The sequence below is a fragment of the Loxodonta africana genome, chromosome 1, assembly GCF_030014295.1.
Source record: "Loxodonta africana isolate mLoxAfr1 chromosome 1, mLoxAfr1.hap2, whole genome shotgun sequence".
Lineage (NCBI taxonomy): Eukaryota > Metazoa > Chordata > Mammalia > Proboscidea > Elephantidae > Loxodonta > Loxodonta africana.
Window position 1 is genome coordinate 197,702,817 of NC_087342.1, and position 16,150 is coordinate 197,718,966.

General features: G+C 40.5%; 1 protein-coding gene across 1 annotated transcript; it reads left to right on the plus strand.

The window, feature by feature from the left end:
- The first annotated feature begins 2,068 nt into the window (after nucleotides 1-2,068).
- Nucleotides 2,069-12,856, plus strand: SMLR1 (small leucine rich protein 1). Its single transcript, XM_010588431.3, is given in 4 exon segments — nucleotides 2,069-2,270; nucleotides 4,070-4,129; nucleotides 4,132-4,308; nucleotides 12,744-12,856. Coding segments are annotated over 4 exon segments (525 nt in total). The 3' UTR covers nucleotides 12,830-12,856.
- The last annotated feature ends 3,294 nt before the right edge of the window (nucleotides 12,857-16,150 follow it).

Genomic DNA, 16,150 nt, shown 5'->3' on the forward strand with positions numbered 1-16,150 from the left:
GCACTGGCAAAAAAAGAAGGCTCCGAGAATTGACAGAACACCAATTGAGATGTTTCAACAAGCAAATGCAGCACTAGAAGTGCTCACTAGTCTCTGCCAAGAAATTTGGAAGACAGCTACCTGACCAACTGCCTGGAAAAGATCCATATTTATGCCTATTCTTAAGAAAGGTAATCCAACTGAATGTGGAAATTATTGAACAATATCATTAATATCAGATGCAAGTAAAATTTTGCTGAAGATCATTCAAAAGAGGCTGCAGCAGCATATTGGCAGGGAACTGCCAGAAATTCAAGTCAGATTTAGAAGAGGATGTGGAACCAGGGATATCATTGCTGATGTCAGATGGATCCTGGCTGAAAGCAGAGAATACCAGAAAGATGTTTACCTGTGTTTTATTGACCTAAGGCATTCAACTGTGTGGACCGTAACAAATTATGGATTACATTGTGGTAAATGGGAATTCCAGAACACTTAATTTTGCTCATGAGGAACCTGTACATAGGCAGTTGTTTGGACAGAATAAGGAGATACTGTGTGGTTTAAAGTCAGGAAAGGTGTGCATCAGGTTTGTGTCCTTTCACCAAACCTATTCAATCTGTATGCTGAGCAAATAATCTGAGAAACTGGACTATATGAAGAAGAATGGAGAATCAGGATTGGAGGAAGATTCATTAACAGCCACATTATGCAGATGACACAATCTCGCTTCCTGAAAGTAAAGAGGACTTGAAGCACTTACTGATGAAGATCAAAGACCACAACCTTCAGTATGGATTACATCTCAACATAAAGAAAACAAAAATTCTCACAACTGGACCAATAAGCAACATCATGATAAACAGAGAAAAGATTGAGGCTGTCAAGGATTTCATTTCACTTGGATCTACAATCAACACCCGCAGAAGCATCAGTCAAGAAATCAAAACACACATTGCATTGGGCAAATCAGCTGTAAGAGATCTCTTCAAAGTGTTAAAAAGCAAAGATGTCACTTTGAGGGCTAAGGTGCGCCTGTCCCAAGCCATGGTGTTTTCAACTGCCTCATATGCATGTGAAAGCTGAACAATGAATAAGGAAGGCTGAAGAAGAATTGGCCCCTTTGAACTGTGGTGTTGGGGAAGAATGTTGAATGTTGAATATGCCATGGACTGCCAAAAAACAAACAAATCTGTTTTGGAAGACATACAACCAGAATGCTCTTTGGAAGCAAAGATGGCGAGACTGTGTCTCACATACTTTGGACATGTTGTCTGGAGGGATCAGTCCCTGGGGAAGGACATCATGCTTGGTAAAATAGAGGGTCAGGGAAAAAGAGATCGATGCTCAGTAAGAAGGATTGACACAGTGGCTGCAAAAATGGGCTCAAGCATAGCAACAATAGTGAGGACGGCACAGGACTGGGCAGTGTTTCCTTCTGTTGTGCATAGAGTCACGATGAGTCAGAAACAACTCGACAGCACCTAACAACAACAACATGATCAAAATCCTTTGATTGGCCCATAGCATAGTCCTTAGCAGGGCAATAGAAAGTTTGTAACCTTTGACACCACCCTGTGCTTTCAGCTTCAACCCTTAAGACAATCCCTGGCCTGAGGCTCATATCATTCAGCTACTGTCAGCTACCAAAAAAAAAACAAACCCACCAATTCTGATTCACAGCGTAGAACTACCTCATAGCATTTCTGAGGAGCAGCTGGTGGATTCAAACCACCCACCTTTTAGTTAGTAGCCAAGCTCTTAACCACTGAACCACCAGGGTCCCAGCTACAATCCACCAAAAATCCTACACTTCCTACTTTCCTGTATTTAAGGAGGGCATTCCTCAGTTACCCCTCCCCCAGGCTCAGCTCAAGTGCTATCTTTTAATGAATTCAACTCAACTCCCTAATTGGTATTAATTAGTCTCTCTTCAGTGCTTCTATTGCACCTTGTTTATATTTCAATTTGGGTGCTTACAATATTGTCATTTATATATTTGCCTGCTTCTCCTGCAGGGGCTATGTCTTACCTTTGTCTAGGCATTCAGTGAAGGTTTGGTGAATGGAATGAAATGGGAAGAAAAAACATGACAGTCTGCCAACAGCTGACTAACGTCTCCCTGGTAATGTCACCTGATCATGGAGTTTCTTTGGAGATTGACACTTTACAAATTAGCAGCCTGTTCAAGCTGAAAGAGCACCAGAGAGCCATCTCAATGGAAGGCATAGGAGAGCTTAGCAGCAGTATCACTCTGGGATTTGTGGCACGGGAGAAGAGTAGCAAAGGAAGTACAACCAATACGGACTTCATCTTGGGCGATCTACATGGTTCTTTCTGAAATTAAGATGTCTTTCTTCTGCGAGGTAAACTGTTTACTGTTCATTGCTCATGAATGCCAGTCAAGCATCCCAGATTCGCTCTCCAGTATTATTATGTTATAAAGACTTCACAGCTGGGACCGAGACTTTGCTTGGCCACACATAATCCCTGGTAGAAAAACTCAGACACACTGACAGCAACTTGTCCTTGATGGACTCCACCAGCTCACTCACCATGACGGCTGCCCAATAGAGTGGGGAGACAGGGTTAAAACACGAAAAATATAAACCGGGAAGGTGGCTGCCAATTGCCAGCAATATTTCCAAATTCTCCAGGGAATCCTTTCAACATGGAAAGTTGTCTCTTTTGGTCAACTTCAGTTTAGGAGACCAATATCTTTGGAAAGCTTTCATGAAAACCGACAATGGCAGGCTGGGATCATTGTGAACATGGTGTTTATTGCCCTTCGAAGCTTTTCCCAGAAACTTTAGAGTCCACACAACCCAAATCACTACCATTCGGCAGGCACCTTCTACTGCTAATGGTGGGCCAGATGAAAGTGTAATCAAAGTACAGCAGACAGTGCATGTTACTAATCCGGCAACTCACTGGTACATCAAGAGAAGAAGTTAAAGGGATGTGTTACCTCCACTCCCCCAGTGTCACCTGTGCCCATTATTTGTTTCTCTGTTCACTCTTAGAGGGCAGGGACTATGGCCTACACTTCTCTGTGTATCCTATTACCTAGTCAAGAGGTTGAGTTCTACAGCCATAAAGAGAAATGAAGTCTCGATACGTGCTACAACATGGATGAATCTTGAAAATATTATGCTGAATGAAATAAGTCAATCACAAAAGGATAGATATGACTCCACTTATATGAAATAGGCAAATGTGTACAGCCCAAAGTTTATTAGTAGTTGCCAAGGGTGGGAGAGATGGGGAAAGCAGGAGTCTTAGTTTAGGGGGCACTGAGTTTCTAGTTTCTGTTAGTGGTGGTGGAATTATTCGGAAACAGTGGTGATGGTTGTACAACGTGATGAACGTAACCAAGGTCACTGAACTGTACATGTAAAAAATGTTGATTTCACAAATGTTTTGTTATATATATTTTACCACAATAAAACAGTAAATAAATAAAAGCAAAGAAGGAAAAAAAGAGGTTGATTTCTACTAGAATTAAATGTTTGTTGAATAAATGAATAAACCAGGCACCTCTCAAAGAGGTATTCAGAGCAGAACATACCAGAAAAAATTTTACATGTGGAAAGAATTTTGTTTCTCTTTCCTTGATATTAGTTGTATCAACCATATATGAGGGAAAATTTCATTTTTTTCTGCAAACAGGTAATCAACCATGTATGAGGGAAAATTTCATTTTTTTCTGCATACAGGTAAAAAACACAGGTATATAAATATGCCTATTAAATTTTAATTCTGAAATTTAAAAAATGTAGGAAAATTCTTCATATGTTTGAGTGTATGTAGGAAGAATATATGTAACAATGGGTTTTCCTTGAAGTCAGGTAGTTTTCACTACAGATACACTGAATACAGAGAAATCTAGGCCTCCAGGTTTCATCCCCACCCCTGCCAGATAAATACTCGTCTCTGGAATGGCTTAGGAGATTTGAGTCTCCGCAATTTGTAGCTGAGTTACAGAGTAACCTGCCACCAAACCTCTCAGAATTCACTGGGCTGTTCAAATAGAGCTCAGAATTCACTGGGCTGTTCAAATAGAGCAAAGTCCACAAAAAATTACACCAAGATGTGCCGACCAAAGGCCAGAGCCCCAGAAGAAAACAAGTGCAGACTCAGAGCAAAGCTGACCTGTCTGGAGTGTGAAACCTATCCTGCTGGCAGGGTCTGTGTGGTTGGCAATGAGCCCCGTCCTGTCAGCATTCATGAGTGAGTTCCCCGGCTGGCTCCTGTTCTCTGGGGTCTTCCTGCCTGTGACTTTGCTGCTGCTCCTCCTCATTGCTTACTTCAGGATCAAGCTGATTGAAGGTAAGTGTGCAACCACACAAGAAAAGGGTTAAAAGTCCTTTTCCATGGCACACCTTTGAGACAAGCCAATAAAACTGTCAGTTTTTCTGGAAGGCCTGGAGAAACATATCTCCTTTATTTGATGGTACTTTTCAGTAAGCCCTCTCTCAAGATACCTTTATTGGTGACCGTGGCAGAATTTGATCTTTTCAGCAGCATGGATTGTGGGCTGGAATGTGAAGTCCTGCTATTGAAAAAAAAAAAAAAATGGGGCCCATTAATTTCTTTCTTATCCATCGAACTTCTCTGAAGGAAGTGTTACAAATGCCATGCTATCATGGTGTTTGGCCAATGTTAACCCCTAATAGATGTTGGATGACTTGGTGTAAACTTTCTAGGACAGTGTAGTCTTTGGATGTACAAGAAAACTTTAGGAAGCTTAAGGTGATTTTTTTTTTTTTTTTTATTTGGGCCCTAGATGTTTATTCTGTTATAAGTAAAATTGCTGAAACTGGGCTGTGACTTGATAGACTACGTGTTAATACTGCACCCAGCAAACAGTAGAGTAACATCATAGAGAGGAATACCAAAAAAAAAAAAAACCAGTAATATTTCTTAATTTGGATGATGCTGTCTTAAAGTATTTAAAAAAAAAAAATTGAAAACCCCTCCTCTTCTACAAAAATTTGCCAAGTCCAAGCTATGCCTTCATGTATGTTACTATATAAACATATGTTCAGAATCTTAAATTACTAATGTTATAACATACAAGTTAAAATCTAATGGAAGTACAATCAGGAATACTTATTTTGAAATAAAATTTAGACATAAAGAAACCCTAGAGGACATAAAGAACATAGAGAATCATAAGTTTTACATCATAACATACTCAGACATTCCCCCAGCCTTCTATTTTCCACGTCCCTTTTTTTTTTTTTTTTAATAACTCTCTTGTTGCCTGGCCCAGCTATTTTCTGTCTCACTCTATAGGGCTCACATGATAAATCCTCATCTTTATTAAGTGAGTTTCTCCTCCATTGCTCCAAGACCAGTCCGCTGGACGTTCTGCTGCCACTCATTCATTACCACTGAGCCTTGGAGAAGAGCCTCTGAAAAAGGAGAAAATTAGAAATCCCCAATATCCTAACTACATCTCCCCTTCAGAGTCTTCCAAACCAGTTTAACACCCAATCCCGCAAACATTTCCATTTAGATCTTTCAAAGCTATTGCAATTGCCACTGTCAGTCACATGCATCCCACTGACACTGAGCACCCTGTGGAACAAGAAGCTAAAGACATTGCTGGGCACCAAAGTTTTATCTCTGACTGCCTTTTTGGAGAGACAAGATTTTCAGTATTTCGAATTGTATCAAACATTAAATAACCCAAAGAGCAGGCCAAGATAGCCTCATGGATTTCAAGGTCTTTTACTGGCCTCTGCTTAGCAGATAGGTGAGATAATTCCGCAGGACACTTGGTGTTTGGGGTAGACTTGGCAAAAGACGATAAATCTTGGTTTCATAGCTTTACTTATCCCGGATGATGAACTTCTATAATATGTAAAATTTACAGAAAAATGACACACTCAAAGCCTTCACTTTTTTGTAGCATAGGACCTAATCCAAGGGACAACAAGACGTTCAGTCTCACATAACGAGGGTCAGTGCTGTCTGACCAGAGGAGTGCTTCTGGTAACTTTGAGGCTTGCTCCAAACTTGCACCATACTTCTGGATAGGAATAGTTCTCATTCATTCATATTTGAGGATCTACCATGTACCAGGGGTTATTCTAGGTATTGAAACAGGCTTTTTTTTTACTATGGACTCTCAGGACTAATAGAAAAAAAAAAAACAACTCAGTCCTGAAAACCCACAAATGCATCTGGAAAAGTCATTAGAAGTTGGAGAAGAGATAGTAAAAATCTGTATATTTCTGGTCCTGTCCTCATTCAATGCCTGGTACCAGAATGCTCCTTAGAAGTAAGGATGGCTAGACTCAGCTCACTTACTTGGAAAATGTCATCAGGAAAGATCAATTGCTAGAAAAGGACATCATGGTTGGTAAAGTAGAGGATCAAGGAAAACGACAGAAACCCTCAATTGACACCGTAGCCACAACAATGGACTCAAACGTACCAATGAATATTAAGATGGTGCAGAACCAGGCAATATTTGGTTCTTTTATTATGTAAGGTTGCCATGAGTCGGAGTGGACTGATGGCAACTAGCAACAGTAACAGGAAAGGGTTTCAAGAATGGCCTACTCTTTCTCCTTAAGTTTTGCCCCAAAGTCAGAACTGAGCATAGCCACCAAGAGGCAGGACCCTCTAAACAGCTAAGGGGTCCCGCAGCCATGTAATGAGCTTCCCTTTTCTGTCACTCTTCTCCATGGCCTCCTCCTACTTCTGCTGGCTCTGACTAAAGTATGCCTAGAGCTTCTGGGCTATAGGTAAGGAGTACAGGAGTGGTGAATGAGGAAGTGGAAAGAGCTATCTATGTATTATGGTGTAACAAAATCTATGCATTAGTCACTTAATTCAGTAGGGATCCCTTGTGAAGTTTATTATCGGAAAGGATACTAATGACTACAAGCACTCTATTACTAGTGGTTTGACAGTGACTCATCAGGAGGCTGACAAGAGAGGACCAAAGAGCTGACTTGATCAAATAGTCTTCGCTGTTGTGAGTTTTCATTGGGTGAGGGAAGTGGTAGCCCTGGGTGCTATCCCTTACTGGTTCCTGGCCAGGATGGCATCCAGGGGGGAGCCTGTACTATATTATCTCTTAAGAGTCCTCTATTCAAACCATCCTTTGCTTATATTTCTACCCTCCCCAAAATAGATCTGTGCATCCTTTTTTGGAGTAATTCCTGATTATATTTTCCAGTGTTAGCAGACAACCATAGACTATGCATGTTTTTATTTCTTTGGACTTGGTCCTTTTAATTCCAAATTCTCTTTTCTTCTGGGGAGTGGCGGGGGGGGGGGGACTCAGAACATGTAGCTTTTAAAAACTATCATTCTTTCTGTGGCCATTTTCCTAAGGGTAAGTAGCAATATCCTCTCTTTAGTCTGAAGGCAAATGAGATCACTTGCCCCCAAATAAAATATCACCAGTTTGTATCTCCATTTAGCAGCTCCCACTTAAAAACTGTAAACAGATGGTCAAATGTCATGTCGTTAATCTTCTGATCAGGGTTATGGCAAGTGTAACCATTCCTGTTCTGTTCCTGTAAAGAGAGGGACATTAACAGATTAACTGCCGCGTTCACAGAACCCCAGAGTCCTGCATTCTAAAACAGGGAATCAGCTTGCTTGTCTCATCCATCCTGGTCCGTCAGACAAGAGAAGCATTTTAAAGGTGTGATGGCAAGCATGTGGAGGTATTGCGATTATTCAACATTAATCCCAGCTCTTCAAGCCTTCGGAGGTAATGGTGCATGGAAATTTAATTAGTATAGAGAGAGTATCAATTTTCTCACGCAAAGGAAGAAAGAAAATTCTCTAACATCCTGCACTCTTAAATCCGTGTTAATTGCTTTGAGGAGCAGCTCTTTGGGTGAAGGTCTGAGTCTCGAACTTTCCATTGCCAAACCCTCAATCAACCAGAGCCATGGACATTTTAATCACTGAGGGTGGAAGTTCTGACTATCTAGTCTCCCCAAGTCCCTAGAATCCTGAACCTCTCTATTTTAAGGGCCACCCAAAACACCATCAAAACAAAATGATTTTCTAAAATAACCAACATTACCGAAACTGGCCTATATATGTATGTATAGTATATACGTTTATATATATATATATATATATATGTATTTATAAAGTGTCTATCTGTTGGCTAAGAGTTTTTGTTTGGAATTAGATCCAAAATAAGGTCAGGTACTGCTTTGATGGGGATCACAATAGAGGGTCCCAGACAGAGCTGGAGAAAAATATGGAACAAAATTCTAACTCAAAAAGAAAGACCAGACTTGCTGTCCTGACACAGACTGGAAAAGCCCTGAGAGTATGGCCCCCAGACACCCTTTCTGCTCAGTATTGAGGCCAACTCCCGAGGTTCACCCTTCAGCCAGAGATTGAACAGTTCCATTGAAAACAAGACTAAAGGGGCGCACCGGCCCTGGGGCAGGGATTGGAAGGTAGCGGGGAACAGGACAGCTGGTAATAGTGAACCCAGGGTTGAGAAGGGAGAGTGTTGACATGTCATGGGGTTGTTAACCAATGTCATACAACAATGTGTGTACTGTTTGATGAAAACCTAGTTTGTTCTGTAAATCTTCACCTAAAGTTCAATTAAAAAAAAAAACTAAACAAGATCAGGTAATTGTCAGATTCTGGCCTTCAAACCCTGGTGGCATAGTGGTTAAGAGTCTGGCTGCTAACCAGAAGGTTGGCAGTTCGAATCTACTAAGTGCTCCTTGGAAACCCTATGGGGCAGTTCTACTGTGTCCTATAGGGTTGACTATGAATCGGAATCAACTAGATGGCAACTAGATGGGTTTTTTTTTTTTTTTTTTGGTTTTTGGCCAGATGGTCTGAGACCAATCGATGTGTCTTAGATGGCTGCTTGCTAGCTTTTAACTAGATTTTTTTTTTGGTTTTTGGCCAGATGGGTTGAGACTAATTGATGCATCTTAGATGGCTGCTTGCGAGATTTTAAGACCACAGATGCCACTCACCAAAGTGGGATGCATATACACTTTGTTATGCCAATTGACCTAGATGTCCCCTGAAACCTGCCCCTGCCACTCTGTCCCTCAAAGTGTTTGGTTGTATTCAGGAAACCTCTTAGCTTTTGGATCAGTGCAGTTGTGCTGACTTCCCCTGTAGTTTGTCCTTCCCTTCCCTATAATAATTCTTGTCTACTATCTAATTAGTGAAAACCCCTTTCCCTCTCTCCCCACCCTCGTAACCATCAAAGAATGTTTTCTTCTGTGTTTAAACCTTTTCTTGAGTTCTTATAATAGTGGTCTCATACAGTATTTGTCCTTTTTCAGCTGACTAATTCCACTCAGCATAATGCCTTCCAGATTCTCCATATTATGTTTCATGGATTCTTTGTCGTTCTTTATCGTTGTGTAGTATTCCATTGTGTGAATATACCATAATTTATCCATTCATCTGTTGATGAGCACCTTGGTTGTTTCCATCTTTTTGCTATTGTAAATAGTGCTGCAATGAACATGGGTGCACAGATATCTATTCGTGTGAAGGCTCTTATTTCTCTAGGATATATTCCAGGGAGTGGGATTGCTGGATCATATGGTAGCTCTATTTCCAGCTTTTTAAGGAAGCGCTGAATCAATTTCCAAAGTGGTTGTAACATCTTATATTCCCACCAGCAGTGTGTAAGTGTTCCAGTCTCTCTACAACCTCTCCAACATTTATTATTTTGTTTTTGGATTAATGCCAGCCTTGTTGGAGTGAGATGGAATCTCATTGTAGTTTTGATTTGTATTTCTCTAATGGCTAATGATCCTGAGTATTTCCTCATGTATCTGTTAACCACCTGAATGTCTCTTTTGGTGAAGTGCCTGTTCATATCCTTTGCCCATTTTTTAATTGGGTTGTCTTTTTGTTGTTGAGGTTTTGCTGTATCTTGTAGATTTTAGAGGTTGATCAGATTTGTTGTAGCCAAAAATTTATTCCCAGTATGTAGGTTGTCTTTGTACTCTTTTGGTGAATTGCCATCCTCACTTCTAATGAGCATTCCGGTTGCATTTCTTCTAAGACTGATTTGTTTGCTCTTCTGGCAGTCATTATTACCCATGCTGGATTATAACTTCCAAGAAAGCAGGAATTGTGTCACAATAATAGCAGCTATTATTAAAATTGTCTTGGAATAATTAAGTAACTTGTCCAAGGTCACTCACTTAGAAAGTGGTGGTGACAGGATGTGAACCCTGGCTGTCTGGCTCTAGACCTAGCCCTCTCAGCCAACACACCACCCCTGGAGTATTGAACATGGAGTAGGTGTTCAGTTCATATCTGTTGAATGGATGAATCTTTTTGGTCCAGGCAAATAAACTTACCACCAAGATGAAAGCCAACTGTGGGGGCGGGGGGAGAATTTTAAACAAGGTAAGAATATTACAAAAGCTCTGAGAGGATTCTATCACTTTCCTTACACAGCATGAGTAACTGAAATTACTGAAGATGGTGATTACTCAGCATAAAGACCTAACCCAGTCAGGCAGGTTACATTTCTTCACCTGTGGCCTAACAGGAAAACTTCATTGCCTGCAGTATGCTCCGCAACAAACTCAGGTGTTTTCAAGGCCACTGCTCTGCCTAATTCTCTATTCATTCACACACCCTCCTTCAGAGACCCATTGAAATTCACCGATGGCCAAATTGCAAGCTCTTTTTGGGGAGGGTAAGTTGTTTTATTTCTCTTGCTCTCTACATGGTGCCTAGGACAGACACTTTATTTACTGGATATGTAACTCACTGTAGATCCATGAGCTTCCTCTCAGCCCCTCTATTCTAGTTTTCCACTCTTGTAGTTCTCCTCTCCCAACCTCATTACTCAGGTCATCCACTTCCAGACCTACAATTTGTATCCTGGTCCCTCATTGAATAAGCCTGTTCTGCAATCAGCCTTTGATAATTAAAAATAAAAGGGAAAGTATTACTCATATTCCAGTGTTTATAATCTAATTCATGGTCCATCACAAAGCAATACCTTTGAGATTCCAAAGAAATAGAAATGATTTATATGTGAAGGCAGCGTAACCACATGGTTGTGAAGTGTGTGCTCTACAGCCAGCCTGCCTGGGGTCAAATCTATAATCCATCGGTTTTTGTGATCTTGGGCAAGTTGCTTCATCTCAATTTATCTCTGCTTCAGTTTCCTAATCTGTAAATTAAAAATAATAATGGTGACGAGCTCATAATGTTGTTGCAAGAATTAAACCTGATAACGCATGCAATTCACTTCACACAGGTCTGGCATATAGGAAGTGCTCAATAAACATTAACTATTATATATTGAGGCTCACATATATCTGGAGCCTATCACTCCCCACCCACCCCCACCCCATGTGCACATGCAACCACCCTCCTCAACTAAGCTGATAAGCAGTTGTGGAGGCCCAGAGGAATCCAGGTCAAGGAGGGTGCATAAGTCCTGGGCTGCATGGGATATGCAGCATCTGGCAAGGGATAAATTGCTTGGACTTGATGTGGGAGCCAAGGGGAGTATTTTTAGGTTCAATTCTATAAACATGTATTATCTCCCACTCAATTATAAACTCATGGTTTCTGGGTTTTTTTAAATAAACTCATGGTTTCTGGTTTCTGATGAATTATTATTCTGAAAACAAAAATGTGTAAGAGTAAAGGCAGGTTCAGCTGTGTGTGTTGGGGTTATAATGTGGGGGTCAGGAAGAAAACCTTGTTTTCTGATGTACCAGAAAGATCTCAAAAGATACTTGTCTGGATCTCAGCACTAAAAATTAAACTTGGTTATCACTAAAGAGATAAGAGTTGGTGCTATAGGAGCAGAAAGAGTACACAGAAAGATGGTACAGGATAATAAGGCCAAAGGGAGGAGAATGGGAGAGACGGAAGGGTCTTGTATAAAATGCTACAGAGTTCAAGGAAATTGTGGATGGAAAAATGTTACTAGATACAGAAATTAGAAAGTTACTGATGAATTTTAATATTTTAGCAGAGCAGTTTTACCTGAAGTTATATTTTAAGGGCGTCAGGAGTTTGTAGGTTGTGAAAAGTTGAAATTGTCAGGGTTGTCTGTAAAAGACGTGAAAAGGTAAATTTGACTTGTCCAAAGACTATAAATGCCCAAACATTTTTTTGATGGGAGGGTAGGAATGAGAGAAGGTGGGTAAGAAACCTTGTCTTACTCATCTGTATATCCCCAGCTCCCAGCCTATTAAACACACAGACACACAGACACAGACACAGACACACACCAGTTGCTGTGGAGTCGATTCCCGACTCATGGTGACCCCATGTGTGTCAGAGTAGAACTCTGCTCCATAGGGTGTTCAATGGCTAATTTTTTAGACGTAGAGCACCAGGTATGTCTTCCGAGGCACCTGTGGGCAGACTGGAACCTTCAATCTTTCAGTTAACAGCCAAGCACATTAACTGCTTGCACCACTCAGGGACTCCCCTGGCCTATCGACATGCTTAATAAATGCTTATTGAGTGTGGGGGTTTTAATAAATTGAATCAACATTTAGTCTACTAAATCTAAAACACACGTAGCATGTAACAATTTTTGTTACAGTGGTAATTTGTCCACTCTAACCCAGGACCGTTCTTCAGAAATAAAACATTTCCATTTTTTTTCGAAGTGGTTGAGGAGGTAAAAAGAGACCCTGTAGCCTTCTAGGGCCACTAGTGTCTGATACACTCATAACAGCCACTCACAGCCACTCACAATTGCACTCAGCTGTCTCCAAAGTATTAACCAATATTTTTCCTTCCAGTTGATGAAGAACTGTCCCAGGTTCCTAATCACCAACACAACCGCAAGAATGGCTCTTCCCTGCATCAGAAGTTGAAACGAAGGTGACTGTTGGAGACTCACCCATGGCTAAAACACAATACCGGCCAAAGAACAGTGGTCAATGACTTAGCTAATAAAGTAGGTTAACAAACTGGAATCACAGCAAAAATAGAAAGACTGCCAGATTGCTTGGTCTAGACCATGTTGAAAAGTGTCAGCTATTATCCAAGGGGGCTTGGCTTCCATGAGACTCAGCTTAAATAGCAGTTCTACAGAGAGAGGTACCAAGGATACAGGACTTTCTTGGATATGCTCTATGGACTGGTCATACCATTTTACTTTTATAGTGACTATGGCTATGCTGAAGGGCGTATTTTAAAAAATAAAATTCTTAAGCATCATTGTTACATAATCCCAAGGAATCTCATATTATTCTGAGCTCTGAGGTAAAGAAACTCTGGTCGAGATCAATTGAGTAACAGAAGATGAATGTCTCTGAGAGCTCCTTGGATTCCCTCTGGGAAACTATTCCCACTTCCTCCTCTCAAATGGAACCTGCAGCTCTCACATGATACCTGTTCAGGCATTATTTCTGGCCCTGAGCTTGCTTCTCCCCACTTCCCTTCTTGCTCCTCATGAATCACACTGTCATTGTGACAAACAACCCACAAAATAACTGGAGCCTCCTGATACTGGGTATGGATCACCCATCAATGCAGCTTTTGGCATGATGCAACCTGGAAACATTGGCAGTTTGGTGTTGGAAGGGGGAAAGGAGAACAGAATGTTCACAAAACCCATGAAGAAAATAATTCAAGCCTTTGCCTCTAAAACCAAAACACCAGGGAGCTATTTCTAAAGATGGAAAGAAACCAATATTTCACTAGCAGAAATTTTTTCTTTCAATGGAAACCCCAAAGAGCCAACATAGATAATTAAAAAGCACTTAATTCAAAGTGGTAGTTAAAATAGATTATCATTACTATCGTGTTCTCCACATCTTCCTAGTTAATGGGAACAAAAGATGTTTAACGTGTCCTAAGTGTAAGTCTGCTCATATTCCAATCTTTGCACATGCATTTAACAGGGTACTAGAATAATTACCTTTATAAAACATAATGAATTTGGCCACCTGTAAGAAACGCACCAAATTCTATAGTGACATTGTGTGAGTGACTAAAAGCAAGAAGGCACTGCCGGCAAAGAATACTTTCTGCTTCTTTTCCCTCCACCCTAAAATTCCTTATATTGAGGAAGCTATTAGTACCCATTGGCAGTTCTTACATAACATGAAACACTGTTTTACTGAAGAGACTCATTTCCGTGTTTTGTTGCATTTGATTACAATGAAAATGTCTGCTGCGGCTTTCAGACTGAGGTAATTTAGAGTAACAGTATTCATGCCATATGGAAGGAATAACAATATTCTTTCAGGTCTGGAAGGGATCTCTTTTTAGCCCCTGGTGGAAATCAGCTTATGTAAAAATGCTTTCTTTAACAGAAGGCGTGAAAGAACGCATCCTATTCCCATCTCCACAGCTGACAGCCAAATCTGGGGCTCCACCGTCAGGGTTTGCTTCTCCTTCCTCCAGAAAGGGGCACTGCAGAAGCCTGATTTTTGGCTCTGGCAGATGCCACTCCACCATCTCTGCCTTATCAGAGAAAACACATCTCAGCTACTGTGGTAACAGACGTGCTCTAAACATGCGTTTTCAACAACAGCATAGCTAAGTGGTTTAAAGCAAGGTTTGTTTCTTTTGTTGCTGTTGAATGAGTCTCCAATAAAATCATGACTAGATTCATGAATATTTTTTATACACAGAGAGGAACAGAAACATTTCTCCCCATGGACAGAATAAGACCAAAGTGTTTCACTATCTTCTGCTTAAAGGCACTGCCAACAAAGTTGTCAAACCCTTTACCAACCTACCAGCTACATAGTCATGCCCTTAGCTCTTCACGAGCTCTTACAGATCCAGTTTAAGATCCACCTCAGGCCTGGACTGCTTTGGCTCCTCTTAATTGCTGCTGCTGGTTAGCCAACTTAGGCTTCACCTGGACCAGGCAGCCGTCTCCCTCCTCTAGCCTGTATTCAGTTCCATCCTACGCTCCAGAGCCTTTCACTAGGGACCAAAGCAGCTCTCTCACAAGCCTGTGTGATCTCACCCAACATTTCCTAATCTTATGTCTAATGTCTAGTACCTGAAAGAATTCTCAGGTAGAGATAATCTGTTTCCTCAACGAGATCCTCAATAAAATACTTTGATGGGTGCTTTAGTTCTGTTATGTTGCCATTTATTCAATGAAAATTTGTAAAGGAATTAAATAAAAAGACGCCCAATCTAGTCCAGGCTTCATGGCTAATCTAAAACAGTTATTATTAACTTTCCCATCTTTCTTGCTAAGGGTCCTCAGAAATTGTAAGTCCATGGTCACTGGTCACTGTCTCCAGTTCTGGAACTTTTACAGTTGATAAAACAAAAATGGGCACAAATTATGTTCTCTGAAATACTACTTGTGACTAGAAGTAGTATTTTGTGGCTATGGCCTCCAATATTTTCTAGATATAATTTACAGCAATAGGAAAGTGAAGAAGAGATAATATTCACATACACCAAGAACACCTTTTCCTTGAAATCTTAAATTCTTTGGAAAAACTAAATCTCAGAAATCAGAGCTCGTAACTGTTAAGCATATTTTGAAAACTGATTTTATGCCTGAGCTTTTATTTTAAAAAATATTAGAGTTTTTCTAACATCTGCTCTGGAGATTCTTGCTCTCTGACATAATCAATGTTCTAGTCAGAAGAGAGCTCTGAGTTTATCATCAGAATTTAATCAATGGAATTTACCTTGGCAAATGAGGAGTAAACAGAATGTAACAGGAAACATGTATTTTAAAAAGTATTGTATTATAACTACCTGCAAACAGATTGAGACTTGTGAAATATTTGTTTTAAAAGAAAAAAAAAAAAAAATTAAACCTAAGCTCCAAAACCCAGATTATTGGAGCAGGGGTCCTTGGCTTTTATTTAGGTAATAAGACACCCTTTCAGAATTTGATGGAAGCCAAACACACTTTACCTTTAGGAAAAATGCAAACATCCCTAATTTTGCATACTATTTCAGGGGAAATCTCAGCCTTTTGAAACCCATCCAGAAGCCTGTGGTTGGGGACCCTCCAGCCAGTCTAGAAATTGTGTTGCCTTTTCATCCAACCATTTTCCCTCCACCCAGTGGAGGGTATCATATTCTCCTGACTTTAAAGAGCTCATAGAAAAGTCAGGTCCACAGACCTCCAAAGCCAAACCTTCCCAACAGGCTAATTAACCTTTTAATAGAACGGAAATCTATTATGGGAAGCCCTCAGAAGAATGCTAGGCTGGCA